General features: G+C 42.3%; 1 protein-coding gene across 3 annotated transcripts in view; it reads right to left on the bottom strand.

Moving 5' to 3' along the window:
* Window positions 1-17,478, bottom strand: part of DWA1 (DWD (DDB1-binding WD40 protein) hypersensitive to ABA 1) — a 320,516-nt gene extending 303,038 nt beyond the window's left edge. For 2 of the 3 annotated variants that reach the window (XM_089410719.1, XM_089410721.1), the window contains exons 1-3: window positions 17,154-17,478; window positions 16,986-17,020; window positions 16,771-16,902 (exon numbers count right to left, since the gene is read on the bottom strand). In XM_089410719.1, the coding sequence (XP_089266845.1) occupies window positions 16,771-16,902; window positions 16,986-17,020; window positions 17,154-17,390 (404 nt within the window). In that variant the 5' untranslated portion in view covers window positions 17,391-17,478. The remainder of the gene's footprint in view (window positions 1-16,770; window positions 16,903-16,985; window positions 17,021-17,153) is intronic. The other variant, XM_089410720.1, reaches the window with a different exon arrangement.
* Window positions 17,479-18,440: the final 962 nt, after the last annotated feature.

Below are 18,440 nucleotides of genomic sequence, written 5' to 3'. Positions count from 1 at the left end.
CTTTCCCGCAGATGCTAGAGCCACATCCTCTTCTTTCTCCTCCTTGATCCTGACCCTTTTTCCGCTACTCCCCGCCTTGGTCAGTTGTTTGATCTCTTCTTAACGAAGAGCCGCCCACAGTTCTTCCCAATCTGGAAGCTTCGTCCTGCCCAGTATGCTCTGAACAAATACCTCCCAATCCTCGAAAACTGCGTTCAGTGCGGTCCTCACCATCAATTCCTTATCCGGCGTGGCCCCTATGGAAGTTAGCACGGATCTCCTTCAACCGATCGAGGAAGACATCTCTCCGCTCTCCCTTCTGCATCTAGTATGCCCTTAGCTGATTCTCCAGGAGCATCTTCCTCTGCACGGAAGTATGCTAGTACAATGTCTTCAAAGTGTCCCACATCTCCTTTGTTGTTTCCTTCTCAGCAATATGTGGTACCACATGATCCTTGACCCCATCAAGGATGATGCACTTTGCCTTAGCCATTGCCTCCTCGTACCTATCATTCGCTACTGGGTCAACTGGGATAGCCATCGTTCTCAAGGCGAAGCCTTTGATGCGATGTCTGTCTAGAATGGACAAGATCCTAGCCTTCCAGACCACAAAGTTGGACGCTCCGTCCAGCCTGTCCTGATCTCTCCGCCCATTTACGGCCATCTCGTTGCTCTTCTGTCGACTCCTCCGAATCTCTCTGCTTCCCTCTTGGAAGTCCTCTGTTCGACTCCTGCTGAGTCTCTTTACTTCCCGACTGGAAGTTCTTGGTTCGACTCCTCTTGAGTCTCTCTACTTCCTGTTTAGAAGTTCTCGGTTCGACTCCTCCTGAGTCTCTCTACTACCCGTCTGGAAGTTCTCCTCTGGACTCCCTCTAAGTCCCAATTTCCCTCCTAGAAATCCTTTTGCCAACGTTAAGTTGCCCCACTCCGATTGTCTGTGCAACTGCAACATTGATCAGGATTCCTTGGCTAGAAATTCGCCTCAGCAACAACTCCCTCCTCCTTGGTCTTGCCTTGTTAAGTACTGTTCTGACCACAGTACCCCACCAGCTTTGCTCCGCAGATTGCCCACAGCCTCCTATGCCCCAGCAACTGAAGGATTGAGCCACTTGGCTCTATGCAATCCCGGCACCAGCAAATCAGCTCCCCCAACCAATTGCGTCAGCCCTCCTGGCCTCTGCGTGAGCCTGATTCAGCCTCCCATAGCCTCTGCTCTGCCTCTCTCTGGCCCAAAATGATGACGCAGTCCCTCTGCATCACTCCTCCCTCTGTCGCCTTCTGCAATGATCAACTTTGTCACTCAAGACAGTTGAATCTGCTACAAATGCTCTGCTCGGCTGATGCCTTCAATTATCCTGTGATCTGCAACCTCGCTCTGATACCATGTTGAATTTTCTAAGTCTATCCGTTAGAAAATTATTTTGTATTCTTCTGGTTTATTTCTCCTACTTGTCTAAATCCGAACAAGTTATTTAATACAGTCAAATATCGAAATAAACACAACACAGTCACAACATCTACAGATCATCCACTGAAAGAAAACAAGCACATAAGTGACACCATTATTTTTGGGCCAATATCCTTGGAAAAACCCAATGCGGGAAGACCGGTGCAGCTATTCAGAGGGTTATATTATTATGCAATCTATCTGAGTACAACTGGGTGCCTAATCCGGCTCACCCGACAGAGAAAAATACACGGCAACAATACCTCTACATCTGGAAACAGGTATTCAAAAAACCTGTCCCACGCAACCCTCTCTGGCACAACTGAAGCTCAACGTTGGCCCTTCTAGCCTCTGCGTCAGCCCTCTGAGGCATTGCGCAGCCTCTGGGAGCCTTTGCATCACTCCCTCTGACCTCTGCGTGGATGACGCAGTCTCTCTGGGCTCTGCACTGCCTCTGCTGGGCTCTACGTAGCCTGGACTAACTACTGCTCTGGCTCTCTTTGCTTCTGTGCTAGTCTCCCAGTATTGTCCCTCCCTCTCTACCTCGTACTCACTGCCCCTCGTTGTTGATCACTGATTCAACTTTGCTTAGCAACCTCGCTCTAGCAAAATGAATGACTGATCACTCTGGTGTGTTCTCCAACTGACCCTCAAGCCTCCTCTTATACTTTTCTCATTGGTCCATCAACGGCCGAGATTAAATCTCTAATCAACGGCTAAGATTAGATTTGGCTTGATCCATGACTTTTGGACCCTAATAAACCAGTCTTATATTAACACCCATTAATATTTTATTTTTCCTAAGTTTAGACTTAGGAACTCCATTAAAAATATTAATTATTTTAATATGTCCCAAACCGGGTACAATCTGTCCAAACAATTTCTGGGTCTTGGAGATCTCTTGTGCTTTAGCCTCTCCACCAATTTTCATGGCTAGAGCACATCCGATGCTACCCTAAATCAACATGTTGCGCTTCTTATACTTAATGTTCAAATCGAACTATTGCAGATAGGTGGACCATTTTTGATGGCGATTGTTTTGCAACTTCCCTTGTGTCTGTATGAACTATAGAGGTCGGTGGTCTGTGTGGATGACCGTTTCCTTCCCTAGAATATAATGCTTCCATTGACAGCAGGCCTGCACAATGGAATATATTTCTTTGTCGTAAGTAGGGTACTTTCGGACTGTGTCTGAAAGTGTCTCACTGTGGTATGCCACTGGATGCCCATGCTGAATAAGAACCACACCAATAGCATAGTCGGAGGCATCTGTCTCAATCTCAAATAGTTGTTGCAGGTCTGGTAATGTGAGCACAAGTGCAAAACAAAGGTGATTCTTCAACTCAGAGAACGCTTGTTGTTGGGTTTCCAACCAAAAAAACTTTGCTTTCGCTCTGCCCTTGGTGACTTGACTTAAAGGCCAAGTGATATGAGAGAACCCCAACACGAACCTTCGGTAAAAATTGGCAAGACCCAAAAAGTTGCGGAGCTCTGCTAGAGTGGTTGGGGCTGGCCAATCCCGAATGTGACATGTAGCTTGGATGGGTCCACATGTACACCCTATTCATCAATGATGTACCCCAGATATTGAACCTAGGTCAGGCCAAAGGTGCATTTCTCCAAGTTAGCACACAGCTTGTGTTGTCGCAGGGTTTGAAGGACCCGTCGAATATGGTGGAGGTGATCTTGCCAACTCTGGTTGAAGATCAAGATGTCATCTAAATATACCACCACGAATGCATTGGTGAAAGGTCACAAGATGTCATCCATCAATCTCATGAAGGTTGCAGGGTTGTTTGTCAATCCGAACGGCATGACCAACCATTCGAAAAGGCCCTCCTTGGATTTGAAGGCAGTCTTCCACACATCAGAGGGTTCGATAAGCACCTAGTGATAACCTGACTTCAAGTCAATCTTGCTAAAATATTTGGCCCCCTTGAGCTGGTCCAGAAGGTCATCAATCTGCGGGATTGGGTACCTATTTTGGACAGTGATCTTGTTCAGCGCCCGATAGTTAATACAGAGCCTCCAGGTCCCATCCTTCTTCTGTACCAATACAATCGGGCTCCCACAAGGTGATGAGCTTGGCCTGATGTGCCCTTTCTACAATAGTTCCTGAATCTGCCTCTTGATCTCATCGTTCTCCAGAACAGAGTGTCGATAGATCAGTCCATTGGGCAGCGGTGCGCCTAGGGTCAGATCGATGGAGTGCTTGACCTGACAGTGTAGAGGTACCCCTGTGGGTGAGGCAAAAATATCCCTATACTCCTCCACGACCTTGTCCATCTGCTGCTGCTGTGCAGAGGAGCCTTGCTTAGAAGCCGTGGCCACAACCTTCTTCTTGCCCTAGGAGCGAATCATAAGGAAAACAAATTTCTTAGTCTAGGAAATGATCTTACTGCATTGCTTTGCAGTGATCAAAGAGATGGTGGTAGGTGGGGCTACCTCCGGTATCTTGTACAACTTATTAGCCAAAGTAATAATCACAGAGCGAGGTCTAGACTCATATACAGCATGTCGCTTCCACAAGTATGGTTGTCTTAACAATACATCACAAACTTCAAGAGGAGCAACGTCATACGATACCTCATCCGTGAAGGGCTTGATGCTGTAGGGAAGGCGGCACTGCTGGCTGACGCAAAGGTCTCGTCCTTGGTGAAGCCACCCGATGGTGTACAGCCATGGATGTGTTGTAGTCTTTAGACCCAGCTGCTTCACAACCTCTGCTGAAATGAGGTTCTTTTGGCTCCCGCTATCGACAATGAACTGCAGCGGAGAACCCTTCACCCACATCTATGAGCGGAAGAGGCGTTCCCCCTCCTCTGGATATTTAGGCTCAATCTTATGGATCTTGTTGGTGGACACAGTGGCACTGGGCTCCGCATCAATGATTTGCTTCCCTTTGTCGGATCCCTTATCGAGATCTGATTCAGAGTCGGAACCTACGTCTGATTCGGAAGCCTTTAGCTCGGACCAGTGATTGCTTGGCCCGACACTCACTTGTATTGTGAGTGGAGCTCTTATGGAACTCACACCATTTTCCCGTGTCCTTCTTCGTCTTCGTGGTGTTGTTCTTTGCTTGCGGCTTCGGTGGGCTGTCCTGGGTAGCCCCGCCTTGGCTTGGTCCTTTGTTCTGTGGTTTGGGGGCACCTTTTCCTTGCTTTAGATTTGCAGATCCAAAGTCCCACTTCTTCTGTTTAAACTTCTGCTCAATCTTGACAGCGTACCGATACGTCGTGCCGAGCAAGGAAATGTCCAAGAACTCCATCTCATCCTGGATGTACTTGTGTAGACAGTCGCGGTACTTGAGCACCAAATGTCGCTCAATATCCTTGATACCCAGCTTCATGCGAAGGGTATGGAAAATATTTGTGAACTCTGACACATCTTGGTCCCTTCCCTATCATAGCGTGGTCCACTTTATGTATTTGTCTTCATAGCTCCCGACAGGGTAATATTGTTCCTTGATGGCATCTCGGAAAGAATTCCAAATGGGTGCGGCTGAAAAGGGTTCACTCTCGTCCTTTTGTTCACAGTAGGTTTTCCACCAATCCTTGACGTGTGGGGTGGCTTTGAGAAGTGCAAAAGTAATCTTTTCCCGATTGGAAAAGTCATGAACAGAAAAATATCCTTCCAAAAAATTTAACCATTTATCTACGGCGTTTGCATCTATCAGGCCTTCGAATATGGGAATATCGAAGTTAACTTGTACCTTAAAAGGAGTGGCATCTCCACAGTGGCTGTTGGATGAAGATGCATCGCCTGTGGGTAGTTGTGGAAGGATTTGGTCAAAGTTATCCATCACCGCGTCCCTCTGTCGCTCGAGAGCTTCCTCGAGCAACATTTTGAAAGGATCTCCTGCCCCCTCGTCTTTCTTTTCTTCCGCCATGGGAGGTCATCGGGTTTTGCAAGGCTGATCTTGCAATGATTCAACCAGATCAAGCCCTAACTCCTTATACCCTGACCTCATTGGGGACATGCAAAGAAAAACAGAGAAAGAGCGGACCGCCTCTGATACTGCTGATCCGAACTTAAACAGGAATGCAACAACTTACAGATATAATCATAAACATAGAGATGATTGGTTGCTTGATTCAGGAGCAACTTGCCACATGACTTTCAAGAGAGATTTCTTTGAAGAATTCACTGACAATGTTGATGGAGCAGTATACTTTGTAGACAAGTCAAAACTCAAGCCATCAGGGCTTAGCACCATCAAGCTCAAACTGCTTGGTCTTCTAGACTTTCTTCTACATGATGTTTTATATCTCTCGGAGCTGAGGAGAAACTTGTTGTCTTTGGTCCACATCCGCCAGCAAGGACACTCCATTCATATATTTGATGGCAAGGTCGAGGTCAGAAAAGCATCAGATCACTCACTTGTCATGACGGGGATAGAAGAAGAAAGACTTTTGACGCTGCAAGGTACCTCTTCTCGTGCACAAAACTTTTCATACAATTCTCACTATGATGAAGGTACATTTTCATCAAGTTTTTTATGGCATGCTAGATTTGTACTCTTGAACTATGACAGCCTAAAATGGTGTTACTGGTTTGTCTACAATTCCTAGGAAACTTACGCAATGTGATGCTTGAATTCTAGGAAAGCATAGCAAACAGTCTTTTCATGATTCTCATTCCAGAGCACATAGAAAACTTGAACTCATTCATTCAGATTTAGTGGCCCAGTGCCTGTTCCTTCTACAAATGGTAATAAATATATGATGACATTTATTGATGACTACACCAGAATGTGTTGATTTTATTTATTCAAGAACAAATCTGATGATTTTCAAACATTCAAGAACTTTCATGCATGGATTGAAAATGATGCACAATCTCATATTGGCTCTATTCGCACTTATAATGGAAAAGAATACACTTCAAATTAAATTGAAAACTATCTTCGCCAACATGGGATCAAACATCAAACAATTGTGCCTTATAATCCCCAACAAAACGAAGTAGCTGAAAGAATGAACAGGACAATCTTAAATATGGTACGTTCCATGATGTTTTTCAATAATGTTAAACTGATGTTTTGGGCTGATGCAGTTCTATGTGTTGTGTATATAAACTTTAAAGAATAGGTGTCCATCTAATGTTATCAAAAACAAGACTTTCTATGAAATGTGGTATGGCCACATTCCTTCAGTAAGGCATCTCAGGGTTTTTGGTTCCACCTGTTATGCCTTGATACCTAAGGAACAGAGAAACAAACTCGGTGCAAGGAGTCGCAAGTGTATCTTCTTGGGGTATTCAAATACCTCCAAAGCATACCATCTTTATGATGAAGTGAACAAGAAGTTTATAATATCTAGAGATGTGATATTTCTTGAATCTTCCAAGACTGACAATGTTCTTGAGCGGCAGCTTGATCGCTTGGATAGATTCGGACATGCAAAATCTTTTCAAGAGTTTGATAATCAGATTCCACATCCTAAAGGGGGATTCCTATATTGGATCAATCTGTGGAATCTTCTTCTAAAGCACTCTCTCCCCCACATGAAGCTCCAGTGACTGATGACAGTTTTGAGTGATGTAATTGACAGAATTGGGAGACTAAATCTTGATTCAGCCCCAACTCAGTCAACTGAGCAGCCTGGGCCATCTCAGAAAGGTCCTCCAAAATGGCTGACAAAGACACTCGAAAGTGTTCATCTTGATGAGGTTGGAAAGACAGGAACAAGAAGCTCAACCAGACAGAATGGAGGTGATGTAGACGATTCTGATTCACCTGTTGATATGGATGTTTCTTATGATTGTGAACTGAATTTGTCTACAGATTTTGAACCAACTTCCTTCAAAGAAGTCGCTTCTCATGATGAATGGAAAGAAGCGATGCAGAAAGAATATGATGCCTTGATAAAGAATGGCACCTGGAAGCTGGTTGATCCTCCATTGGGAACCAAACCAATAGGCTGCAAGTGGGTCTACAAGAACAAGTATAAAGTTGATGGCTCACTTGACAAGCACAAAGCCAGGCTTGAAAGAATGGCACTTGGAAGCTGGTTGATCCTCCATTGGGAACCAAACCAATAGACTGCAAGTGGGTCTACAAGAACAAGTATAAAGTTGATGGCTCACTCGACAAGCACAAATCCAAGCTTGTGGCAAAAGGTTTTGCACGGAAGGAAAGGGTCAATTATGAGAAGACTTTTGCCCCCACAGCAAAATGGGCTACCATCCGAACACTCTTTGCCTTGCCAACATAGAATGGTTGGAAAGCCCATCAAATGGATGTAAAAATTGTTTTCTTGAATGGGGATATGAAAGAGAATGTTTTAAGTCCCAACCAGAAGGATTTGTTGTGAAGGGTCAGGAACATAAAGTATGCAAGGTTGTAAAATCCTTATATGGCCTCAAGCAAGTTCCACAAGCCTGGTACGAGAAGTTAACTAAGCATCTTCTGAAACTCAACTTCAAACATTATGATCTTGATGATGCAACTTTGTTTGTCAAGAAAGTTGGCAAAACAGTTGTATATTTTGTGGTGTATGTAGATGATCTTTTGATGACAAGGAACAATGAGAGCTATATTGCATCCATAAAGAAGGAATTGAGGAAATGTTTTGAAATGACAGACTTGGGCTATGTTCACTACTATCTTGGTATTGAAGTAACTCAACATCCGAAGTTTATATTCCTCTCTCAGAAGAAGTACATTGGAGATCTGTTGAATAGGTTTGGCATGATTGAGTGCAATCCTTTAACCACTCCAATGGAACAGAATTTAAAGCTCACATCCACTGAAGGAAAAGAATTTGAGGATGCAACAAAGTATAGACAGCTCGTAGGAAGTCTCAACTACCTAACTACTACCAGACCTCTCCAGGTTTATGCAAAAGCCTTGTGAGGGCCATTGGTCTACTACAAAAAGAGTTCTAAAGTACTTGAAAGGAACTCAAGACTTTGGACTTAAGTATACACAGGTGGGCGACTTTAGCTTGATTGGATACTCTGATTCAAACTTCGATGGAGATAAAGAAACTGGGGTATCTACTTCAGGTTATGCTATGAGTCTTGGATCAAAAGTTGTCTCCTAGAGGTCACGCAAACAATCAGTTCCAGTGGATTCCACAACTAAGCAGAATATGTGGTTGCAGCTAAAGCAACAAAGGAAATTGTGTGGCTCAAGAAAATTCTTGAAGATTTGTAGGACAAACAAGTGCATTCAAATCCTCTCATGATTGACAACACTTTTACAATAAAGTTGGCCAAGAACCCAAAGTTCTATGATCGAACGAAGCACATCAATACAAAATAACATATGATTCGACATCATGTTGAGGCCAAGACAATCCACCTACGCCATTGTTCCACAAATAAGCAAATTGCAGACATCTTCACCAAAGCGCTTGGAAGATAAAAGTTTGAAAGATTCGGAATGAGGCTTGGACTCACCAACATCCCTTCAGATTAAGGGGGGGGATGTTGACACCTAATCTTTGGTATTAGGTAATCCATGTAAATATTGTAAATAGAAAATAAGGAGAATTAGAAGATGAAGAGACACTGGGAGATGAAACCCAAGAGTCTCTCCCTCCATGTATATATCTATGATCAATCTTGATGCAAGGACACAATTCAATTTGAGGAGTTACCTCCTGGTCTGACACATACAGAGAAGCTTTATTATTTAATTTCAGATTTAATGTTTTAAAGTAAATAGGTATATCCTCCTATTGGAATCAGAGTGGCAAGTTGATCTATGTATGCATATAGAGAAGCTTTATTAAGAACCATGGCAAATTCAAGCAAGTTTTTAGACATGAGTGGAACATTAAAGGGACCAACTATAATGGATAAATTAATAGACGATTTTTACATTTACTGTCAGGTTAAAATGTCTTTTTTCCCATGGAAAATTCGAGCAGATCAACCCAAAGGGATCACATATCACTAGCCAAACTAGCAGAGCCTAACCCCGAGGGCGTCGAGGAGTATTGACCCAGTGACCTCCCAATGGAGGTACTTTAGCAACAGGAACTCAATCAATTGAGCTAACCCTCGGGACTCTATTCGGTTAAAATGTTATTCTCAACTACTCCAAGATTTCAAAAGTATACAGTTTTGGATATTACCTACTGGAAAACGACATCGTATAGTTATCTAGTCGAGAAAAATTGGGAGTAGTTGGCTAAAGTTGCCCCATAAATCTTTTTTATTCCAACAACAAAATTCAGCTGGAAAAAGGGACGAGTGGACAAAGGCTATTGAATGGGATTATTGAGTACCATAGTGTTGTTCAAATGTGAAGCACAAAAAGGTTCCTATATGAAGCAAAATGCATAATGTAAAGTATTGATCTAGTCTAAAAGCCCGAAGAGTGAGAATTAAGAATGGAATTGGAAGAGAAATGTACAAGGAGAGTAAATAGGTATGTCCTCCTATTGGAATCAGAGTGGCAAGTTGATCTATGGATGCATACAGAGAAGCTTTATTAAGAACCATGGCAAATTCAAGCAAGTTTTTAGACATGAGTGGAACATTAAAGGGACCGACTATAGTGGATAAATTAATAGACAATTTTTACATTTACCTGTCAGGTTAAAATGTTTTTTTCCCGTGGAAAATTCAGGAAGATCAACCCGAAGGGATCACATATCACTAGCCAAACTAGCTGAGCTTGACCCCGAGGGCGTCGAGGAGTATTGACCCCATGACCTCCCAATGGCAAGGTACTTTAGCAACAGGAACTCAATCAATTGAGCTAACCCTTAGGGCTCTATCAGGTTAAAATGTTATTGTCAACTACTCCAACATTTCAAAAGTATACAGTTTTGGGTATTACCTACTGAAAAATGACATCGTATAGTTATCTAGTTGGGTCAAATTGAGAGTAGATGGCTAAAGTTGCCCCATAAATCTTTTTTATTCCAACGACAAAATTCAACTGGAAAAAGGGACGAGTGGACAAAGGCTATTGAATGGGATTATTGAGTACCATAGTGTTGTTCAAATGTGGAGCATAAAAAAGGTTCCTATATGAAGCAAAATGCATAATGTAAAGTATTGATCTAGTCTAAAAGCCCGAAAAGTGAGCGTTAAGAATGGAATTGGAAGAGAAATGTACAAGGAGAGTAAATGGGTATGTCCTCCTATTGGAATCAGAGTGGCAAGTTGATCTATGGATGCATACAGAGAAGCTTTATTAAGAACCATGGCAAATTCAAGCAAGTTTTTAGACATGAGTGGAACATTAAAGGGACCGACTATAGTGGATAAATTAATAGACAATTTTTACATTTACTGTCAAGTTAAAATGTTTTTTTTCCCGTGGAAAATTCGGGCAGACAACTCGAAGGGATCACATATCACTAGCCAAACTAGCTGAGCCTAACCCCGAGGGCGTCAAGGAGTATTTGACCCCGTGACCTCCCAATGGCAAGGTACTTTAGCAACAGGAACTCAATCAATTGAGCTAACCCTCAGGGCTCTATCAAGTTAAAATGTTATTCTCAACTACTCCAACATTTCAAAAGTATACAGTTTTGGATATTACCTACTGAAAAATGACATCGTATAGTTATCTAGTTGGGTCAAATTGGGAGTAGATGGCTAAAGTTGCCCCGTAAATCTTTTTTATTCCAACAACAAAATTCAGCTGGAAAAAGGGACGAGTGGACAAAGGCTATTGAATGGGATTATTGAGTACCATAGTGTTGTTCAAATGTGCAGCACAAAAAAGGTTCCTATATGAAGCAAAATGCATAATGTAAAGTATTGATCTAGTCTAAAAGCCCGAAGAGTGAGCGTTAAGAATGGAATTAGAAGAGAAATGTACAAGGAGAGTAATGGGTATGTCCTCCTATTGGAATCAAAGTGGCAAGTTGATCTAGGGATGCATACAGAGAAGCTTTATTAAGAACCATGGCAAATTCAAGCAAGTTTTTAGACATGAGTGGAACATTAAAGGGACCTGTTAGCTCTGCTACATGTTGTTGATTTTCAACAAGCAGAAGTAAGCGCGGTCCTTGGTTTTTTACTCAGAAAAGGTCTACACCGATTATCCTCGCCTTTCTTCATTCCCTCGCCCATTCCCCTCTCACCTCCTTTACACATGATTTTGTTTAAAATCATGTAAAACTCCACTTTTCTTAGGCCACGGGCACTTAAACCCCATAAGACCGCTTTCACACGACCCCGCGCTTCCGCAACCCATCGTCATCCTTTGACCGCAGCCGTCGATTGTCCCAATCCAACGATCCTCGCCGCAAATAACCTGCCCATCTGTTTCCCACCGTCCGATCATCCCCGCCGCAATCGGACGGCAGTCGCTCCTCCCGCGCCTTCGAACCGCCCGCGCGATAACTCGCGATCCAAGTGGTTTTCGCCTCGTCCCCGCCACCACGTGTCACACGTTGAATGGAATCACGCACCCGTGTACCTTTACTGCCCATTGACCAAAAGCGATGCGGGAAATACCGCTTATCGCCCGTCCTCCGTCCCTGCCCAATAAACTCCGCACATCTCTTCCGCCCGATGACCATTGGATCTGTCCGCCCGAGATCCAACAGCTCACGATTGTCTGCTCCCGTTTCTTCCTGATACCTCCCGCTGAGCCATATCCGTCGTCCATCTGCGATATCCAACAGCTGATATCCATTCCCGTCCTGCTCATACGTCCGCCATGCAATCCTCTCGTACTCAACCATTACATACTCCCGAAGGACCAAGGTGGCCAGTTACCTGTACCCGGGGCATTTGCTCCTCAACAACCGCATTCAACAGGAGGGATGGCCGAGAAGAGAAAGGACAAGCCTCAAGCAAATAAATGCATTTAGCAGTTATGGTATTGCATCCATACTACACTCCACCTGCTCGAGAAGGACAACAGAGCATCCAGGAAGATCAATTTTGTCCATTAAAGCAGGCAGATTGCACCAGAGACTCCATCAGACAGTTAAAGCGATTGGTGGTCCATTATGACCCCTCCACGCGTAGAACAGCAGAACATTTTTGTAATGAAAACTCTATATATACCCAAAACACAGATGTAATCAGGGTTGATGGTTGTTGTTTTGATGTAAGGTTCAACTTCTGGAGACTGTAACTGCTTTGAAACTTGCAGTGTCTCGTCTTCATTTTCAGCTAATACAAGCTTCTTTTGCTGTTAATTGATCACTTTCCATTTCTATTTTGTTCTAGGTTGTGCCTGTTATGCGTTTTTCTTGAACTCGTGATGTTTAGCATTAGAGGAGCTATCATCCTACCTCTGTGTCTAAATCTTGCATGTATCAGTGAATGTGTTATTCAGGTTTCTTTTCACTTAGTGACAGAGAGTTGTCATCCTGTCTGTGCACTAGGGAATTAGACTTGCAGACCTCTTTACTGGTTGCAGCCGGCCATCACATGGCCTTGTGCATCTGCTAGTGTGGTCAGTATTCTCCATATTCACCCAATCCTTAAACTGTGAGTAATTGGTGGTCTAAAGCCTTGTAGTCTGGGGGTGTTCACGCATGTCTGGAGTCAAGCAAAGTAGAAGTGGTTATCTGGCTTGAACAAGCATCATTCCTTCCATTCATCCATTTCCAACATTTAGTTGAGTTTGTAATGTTCCCGAGCATCTCTGAGATACAACCTAGGAGAGTTTCTTGGGGTGATAACAGGACCGACTATAGTGGATAAATTAATAGACAATTTTTACATTTACTGTCGGGTTAAAATGTTTTTTTTCCCGTGGAAAATTTGGGCAGATCAACCCGAAGGGATCACATATCGCTAGCCAAACTAGCTGAGCCTAACCCCGAGGGCGTCGAGGAGTATTTGACCCGGTGACCTCCCAATGGCAAGGTACTTTAGCAACAGGAACTCAATCAATTGAGCTAACCCTCAGGGCCCTATCAGGTTAAAATGTTATTCTCAACTACTCCAACATTTCAAAAGTATACAGTTTTGGATATTACCCACTGAAAAATGACATCGTATAGTTATCTAGTTGGGTCAAATTGGGAGTAGATGGCTAAAGTTGCCCCATAAATCTTTTTTATTCCAACAACAAAATTCAGCTGGAAAAAGGGACGAGTGGACAAAGGCTATTGAATGGGATTATTGAGTACCATAGTGTTGTTCAAATGTGGAGCACAAAAAAGGTTCCTATATGAAGCAAAATGCATAATGTAAAGTATTGATCTAGTCTAAAAGCCCAAAGAGTGAGCGTTAAGAATGGAATTGGAAGAGAAATGTACAAGGAGAGTAAATGGGTATGTCCTCCTATTGGAATCAGAGTGGCAAGTTGATCTATGGATGCATACAGAGAAGCTTTATTAAGAACCATGGCAAATTCAAGCAAGTTTTTAGACATGAGTGGAACATTAAAGGGACCGACTATAGTGGATAAATTCATAGACAATTTTTACATTTACTGTCTGGTTAAAATGTTTTTTTTCCCGTGGAAAATTCGGGCAGATCAACCCGAAGGGATCACATATCGCTAGCCACACTAGCTGAGCCTAACCCCGAGGGCATCGAGGAGTATTTCACCCCGTGACCTCCCAATGGCAAGGTACTTTAGCAGCAGGAGCTCAATCAATTGAGCTAACCCTCAAGGCTCTATCAGGTTAAAATGTTATTCTCAACTACTCCAACATTTCAAAAGTATACAATTTTGGATACTACCTACTAAAAAATGACATCGTATAGTTATCTAGTTGGGTCAAATTGGGAGTAGATGGCTAAAGTTGCCCCATAAATCTTTTTTATTCCAACAACAAAATTCAACGGGAAAAAGGGATGAGTGGACAAAGGCTATTGAATGGGATTATTGAGTACCATAGTGTTGTTCAAATGTGGAGCACAAAAAAGGTTCCTATATGAAGCAAAATGCATAATGTAAAGTTTAATCTAGTCTAAAAGCCCGAAGAGTGAGCATTAAGAATGGAATTGGAAGAGAAATGTACAAGGAGAGTATATCCAAAATGTGTAAGATAGTGTTATTAATGTCCAACAAGTGACAACAAAATTGGTTAATGGGCTCAAAAGTACAACAAATGTGGATAAACAATAGGACTGCAAAAGAGGCTCTTATCAGTGCATACTAAGGGTAAAGAGAGAACACTATCTTGCTTCATCTTTCTTGGCTTCACACTAAACGAAGGAATTCTCCTAATCGTTCTTGAATTGGTTGAGTTGAGCTTGCTCCTTTTAAGCCTTGTCTTGTTGAGCTTTGTCCCTCCGAGCATATTCCTGTTGTTCCAAGTAGAGGAATGGGTCATCAAATCCTTCAAGAAGTAATGAAGGCTGCTCCAACTCAACATACAAGGTCCCTGTGTAGGAATCAACCTCCCTTTGTGAGGTTTCCCCCTTGGTTTGGCCCTCAGCTATAGTCTGGTTGGCCAAATTTTTAGCTTGCTTTGCTTGTTCTGGGGAGTTATGGCATCCAGCATGCTTTTGTTTCTTAGTCTAAGACTCCAGGTGAGCAGGACTAGAGGGTCTCTGTCCCTGATGGGTAGAATCGGCTGCTTTTGTCCCATCATGCGAATTTGAGGAAGCAGGAGGAGGGGGAAAAGGAATTCCCAAAGCTCTAGACAGATTTTGCAAGGTCATGTGGGTATGAACTAGATAGGAATTTATTTCTGTCAATCGGCCTTCCGCCCTCTCCCTAACTTCTTGCTGCTCTCGAAGATGTTTTCCTAATAGGTTTCAAACAACCCAGTGGCCATTGCATATATTCCTTCGACGGGAGCTCTTGTGCCTCCATGTCGGTGACTAAGCAATGGATGTGCATCCACAAGCCTTCATCAAATTGCTCTTCGCCTTGACCATGCCAGGGAGAGAGAGGATGACGCCCACGTCCTCCGCCACCTCTCCTGGCTTGACCCCTTTCACGAACCATGATGATCAGACCTGAAAATGCTCTGCTTCTAACCTGAAACACCCTAATTGTTGTCGGCAAATGCATTGTCCTCATCCGATCATAACTTGTCTACAATGAAAGTAACCTTCAATGAACTCAGAAAATGGCCGCCACCCAAGGAGTCATGCAGCGCTGACGTTCAAAATCTGTCGCGCCTCGGTTGATGCGAAGACACCTGGATCCTAGGATGCCTTGCATGAGATTTATTCATGGAGTTTCAATTCTAAAGAGCTCGCCCTCATCCCTTAGCTTATTTTAGCATGCATGCAACCTTTCTTTTTAGGAGAATTTGAGGAGGATTTTGTCTTTATGCATGAGCTATTTATTATTATTATTGTAAGACAGCAACATTTTTGGAAGAGGAGCTCTCTAATGGAGGCTATTTGCAGCGTACCTTTTGTAAATATTAAAAGATAACAGCTATTCTTCATACAAGGTGAAATAATGGAGGATGCATTAATAAAGTGCATCACATGGAGAGGAAGTTAGCACGCTATGGAAAGGATTTGACTTACAGTTCAATCTCCTCCTTTCTCTCACATCTAGGGTGCTCTCTCTCTCTCTCTCGTTCTATAAAGATGAGTAGAGACTCTTAGTGCACTAGATTGGATTTTCTTTTACAGGCTTCAGGAGTTCCAGACTTAACAACACTTCTATTACCACACACCAAAGATTTATATGAAAACCCCTGGTTTATTGTATCTATGGTGGATTTTCCATCTCTATGCTAATGTATCAGATGAGTTCTTCTAGGCATTCAGCTCTTTGAACTTTTGAAGTTGTCCTCTGTGTGCAATCATGCAAGCAGCGGTTGTGTTGTTACTTTAAGCCCTTTTCTTGAACCTATCATCCACTGCATGCAAGTATTCTATCTTCATTCCTTTCTGTCTTTGCTGCTGAAATTTACTAATGAAACTGCTCCCAATTTCTACGACAATATTTACAAGTTTTACTGTCCACGGGTGTTTTTTGGGCACTTTGAGAACAGTCTAGTGTGGTGCTCTGTTTCAAGTTTATACACAAAAAAAACAGCATATAAACACTTTAGGGAGAACTCCCTACGGCTGGAAAAGTGCTAGCCCTAAGGGAGAGGCACTTAGCACGTGACAGGGCTAAGCTGCCCGTAGTTGTCACTCCAGTCTGTTCACCTTTAGGGCTGTATGATATCAGAAACGTAATCTTTAAAACTTGAAAACCTTAACCAAGATTTATATTAAATTCATTTATTGACTATATTGAAAGAAGTCGCATAGACTAGGTAGATCACAGAGGATGTTAAAAGAGAGAAACAAACAAAAAGAAGCTTGATTAATTTCAACTTTAAAACCAAAGAAAATAAGTGCAGAGAGCAAAATGTTAGGTTGTTATCTAATAATTAAGAAAACCCAAATAAATATTTTCATTGAAACATAAATTTACAGCGCATAATTCATAATATGCATTTGTGCTATCGTCACTCGACATACTGAAAGTGGAAAGTACAAACCTCAATAACAATGAATCCTCGCCTTCGCCATAGAATTTTAGGTCATACGCAGGACCATTGTGTCCTGAAAGAGAACAAAGGGGTTCTGCCACTGGGCAGTCAAGCACGGACCTTCCCCAAACACACATCAAACTAATCAGACGGATATATTACTATTCACTAAAATAAAAAGTAATAAAACATACACGAACAACCTTCAAAGTTAATTTACTCACTGATGGTGCCATTTGCTCTCGGAGGGGCCCAATGGCTGCAATAAAGACGAGATAAATAATCCATCAAGAGTTTGAGCAACGTATATATTGAAATGAGTTGGAACATTATTTAATCAAATCTGGTAAACGAAAAATCGAAAGTTGGCTAGAGTTGTTGGATTAACATACATAAGCAGGATAAGAAGACGAAGAAGTAGCAGAAATGCAGGCGGGAATAGAATAGGGTGCAATGCTTCCATCGCTGGAGGCTGCCACTATAACGTCTGGGGATGCTGTCTTGGAGGTTGTGGGAGCAAACACCGTGCTGAACACCGTGCGCGCCTCCAGAGCCCTGTCTTCCAAAATGCTGTTCCTGTACTTGTCCTCGTCCCATGCTCTTGCGTCGCCCATGGCTTCCATATGCATTTTCACTGTCTCGGGCGAATGATAAAAGAACGGAGGAGCCTCTTACCAGAGGATTGCCTTTTCGAAACCAGTTATTCTAATTTTGGTTCTGTTATTGATGATTCACTTATATAATTATTTAATAATTATTTATATTTAATAGTTTATCGTTATATATATATGTATATTATAGAGGATTGCTTCTTCATATGGTTGATGTATTTAGTGATTTTTCTGTGAAATCTTACAATAAACACTCTCAACTTCTTGACAAACCCGTTGCTAAATAGATTATCCCAAGAGCTAGTTGCCATAATATCTTCATAACTTTCCATGTTGCCTTTGAAGGCCTCGCATTCTAAAATGAAGTGCTTTTGTATTTCCACTTTTCCGGAAGAACAAAAATACATACTCTTTCCTCTCACACTTCTTTTGGTCTTTTCCAACCCCATTTTTCACAACGGAGTTGATGAGAATTAGTCCTTAATTGAGAAATAAGAATTTTGGCTCTCCAAAAAATATTGGCCTCTGTGCATGTTTTTTGTTGATGATTATGAGTAGGATTAAACACTTCAATATGGTATTTTTTCTTTCTCCCTATCTCCTTATCCCAAGTACATTTGTGGAACTTATCCATAACAAAATATTTATCTATTTATTGTTTATGGGACACGTGTTCAAGCAAATACCCCATTCATTAAACCATTTGTTATTTTGTTGCATCCAAGTCTTCTTTTTTGCACAATATGTCATTAAAGACAACCTTAGGTCATTTGTCCTCTTCCATTTCCTCAAAAAAATTTAAATACCTTATGATTCATACCATAGCAATTGCTTTAATATGAACAGCCCATGTTTCACTTAACAAGATAGCATAAGGCACTGCACTTTTAATTTTGAATTTGTTTGTAACCAAACGCTTCTGAATTTTCTCAATTTGTTTCCACTGCATGTCGAATGTATTGTTGGCCCACAGTTCACAACCATAGAGAATCACCGAAATCACTAGAAGCCCAAAAAGAGTTTAAGTGGTTTTCTGGTCCCATAACTCTATCTCTCTACACCTATTCT

This window comes from Pinus tabuliformis, chromosome 3_1 (assembly GCF_031772625.1).
Source record: "Pinus tabuliformis cultivar Carrire ecotype Pingquan chromosome 3_1, CPIR1, whole genome shotgun sequence".
Lineage (NCBI taxonomy): Eukaryota > Viridiplantae > Streptophyta > Pinopsida > Pinales > Pinaceae > Pinus > Pinus tabuliformis.
The sequence above is the reverse complement of the archived record's forward strand: the minus strand, read 5'-3'. Positions and strand labels throughout refer to the sequence as shown.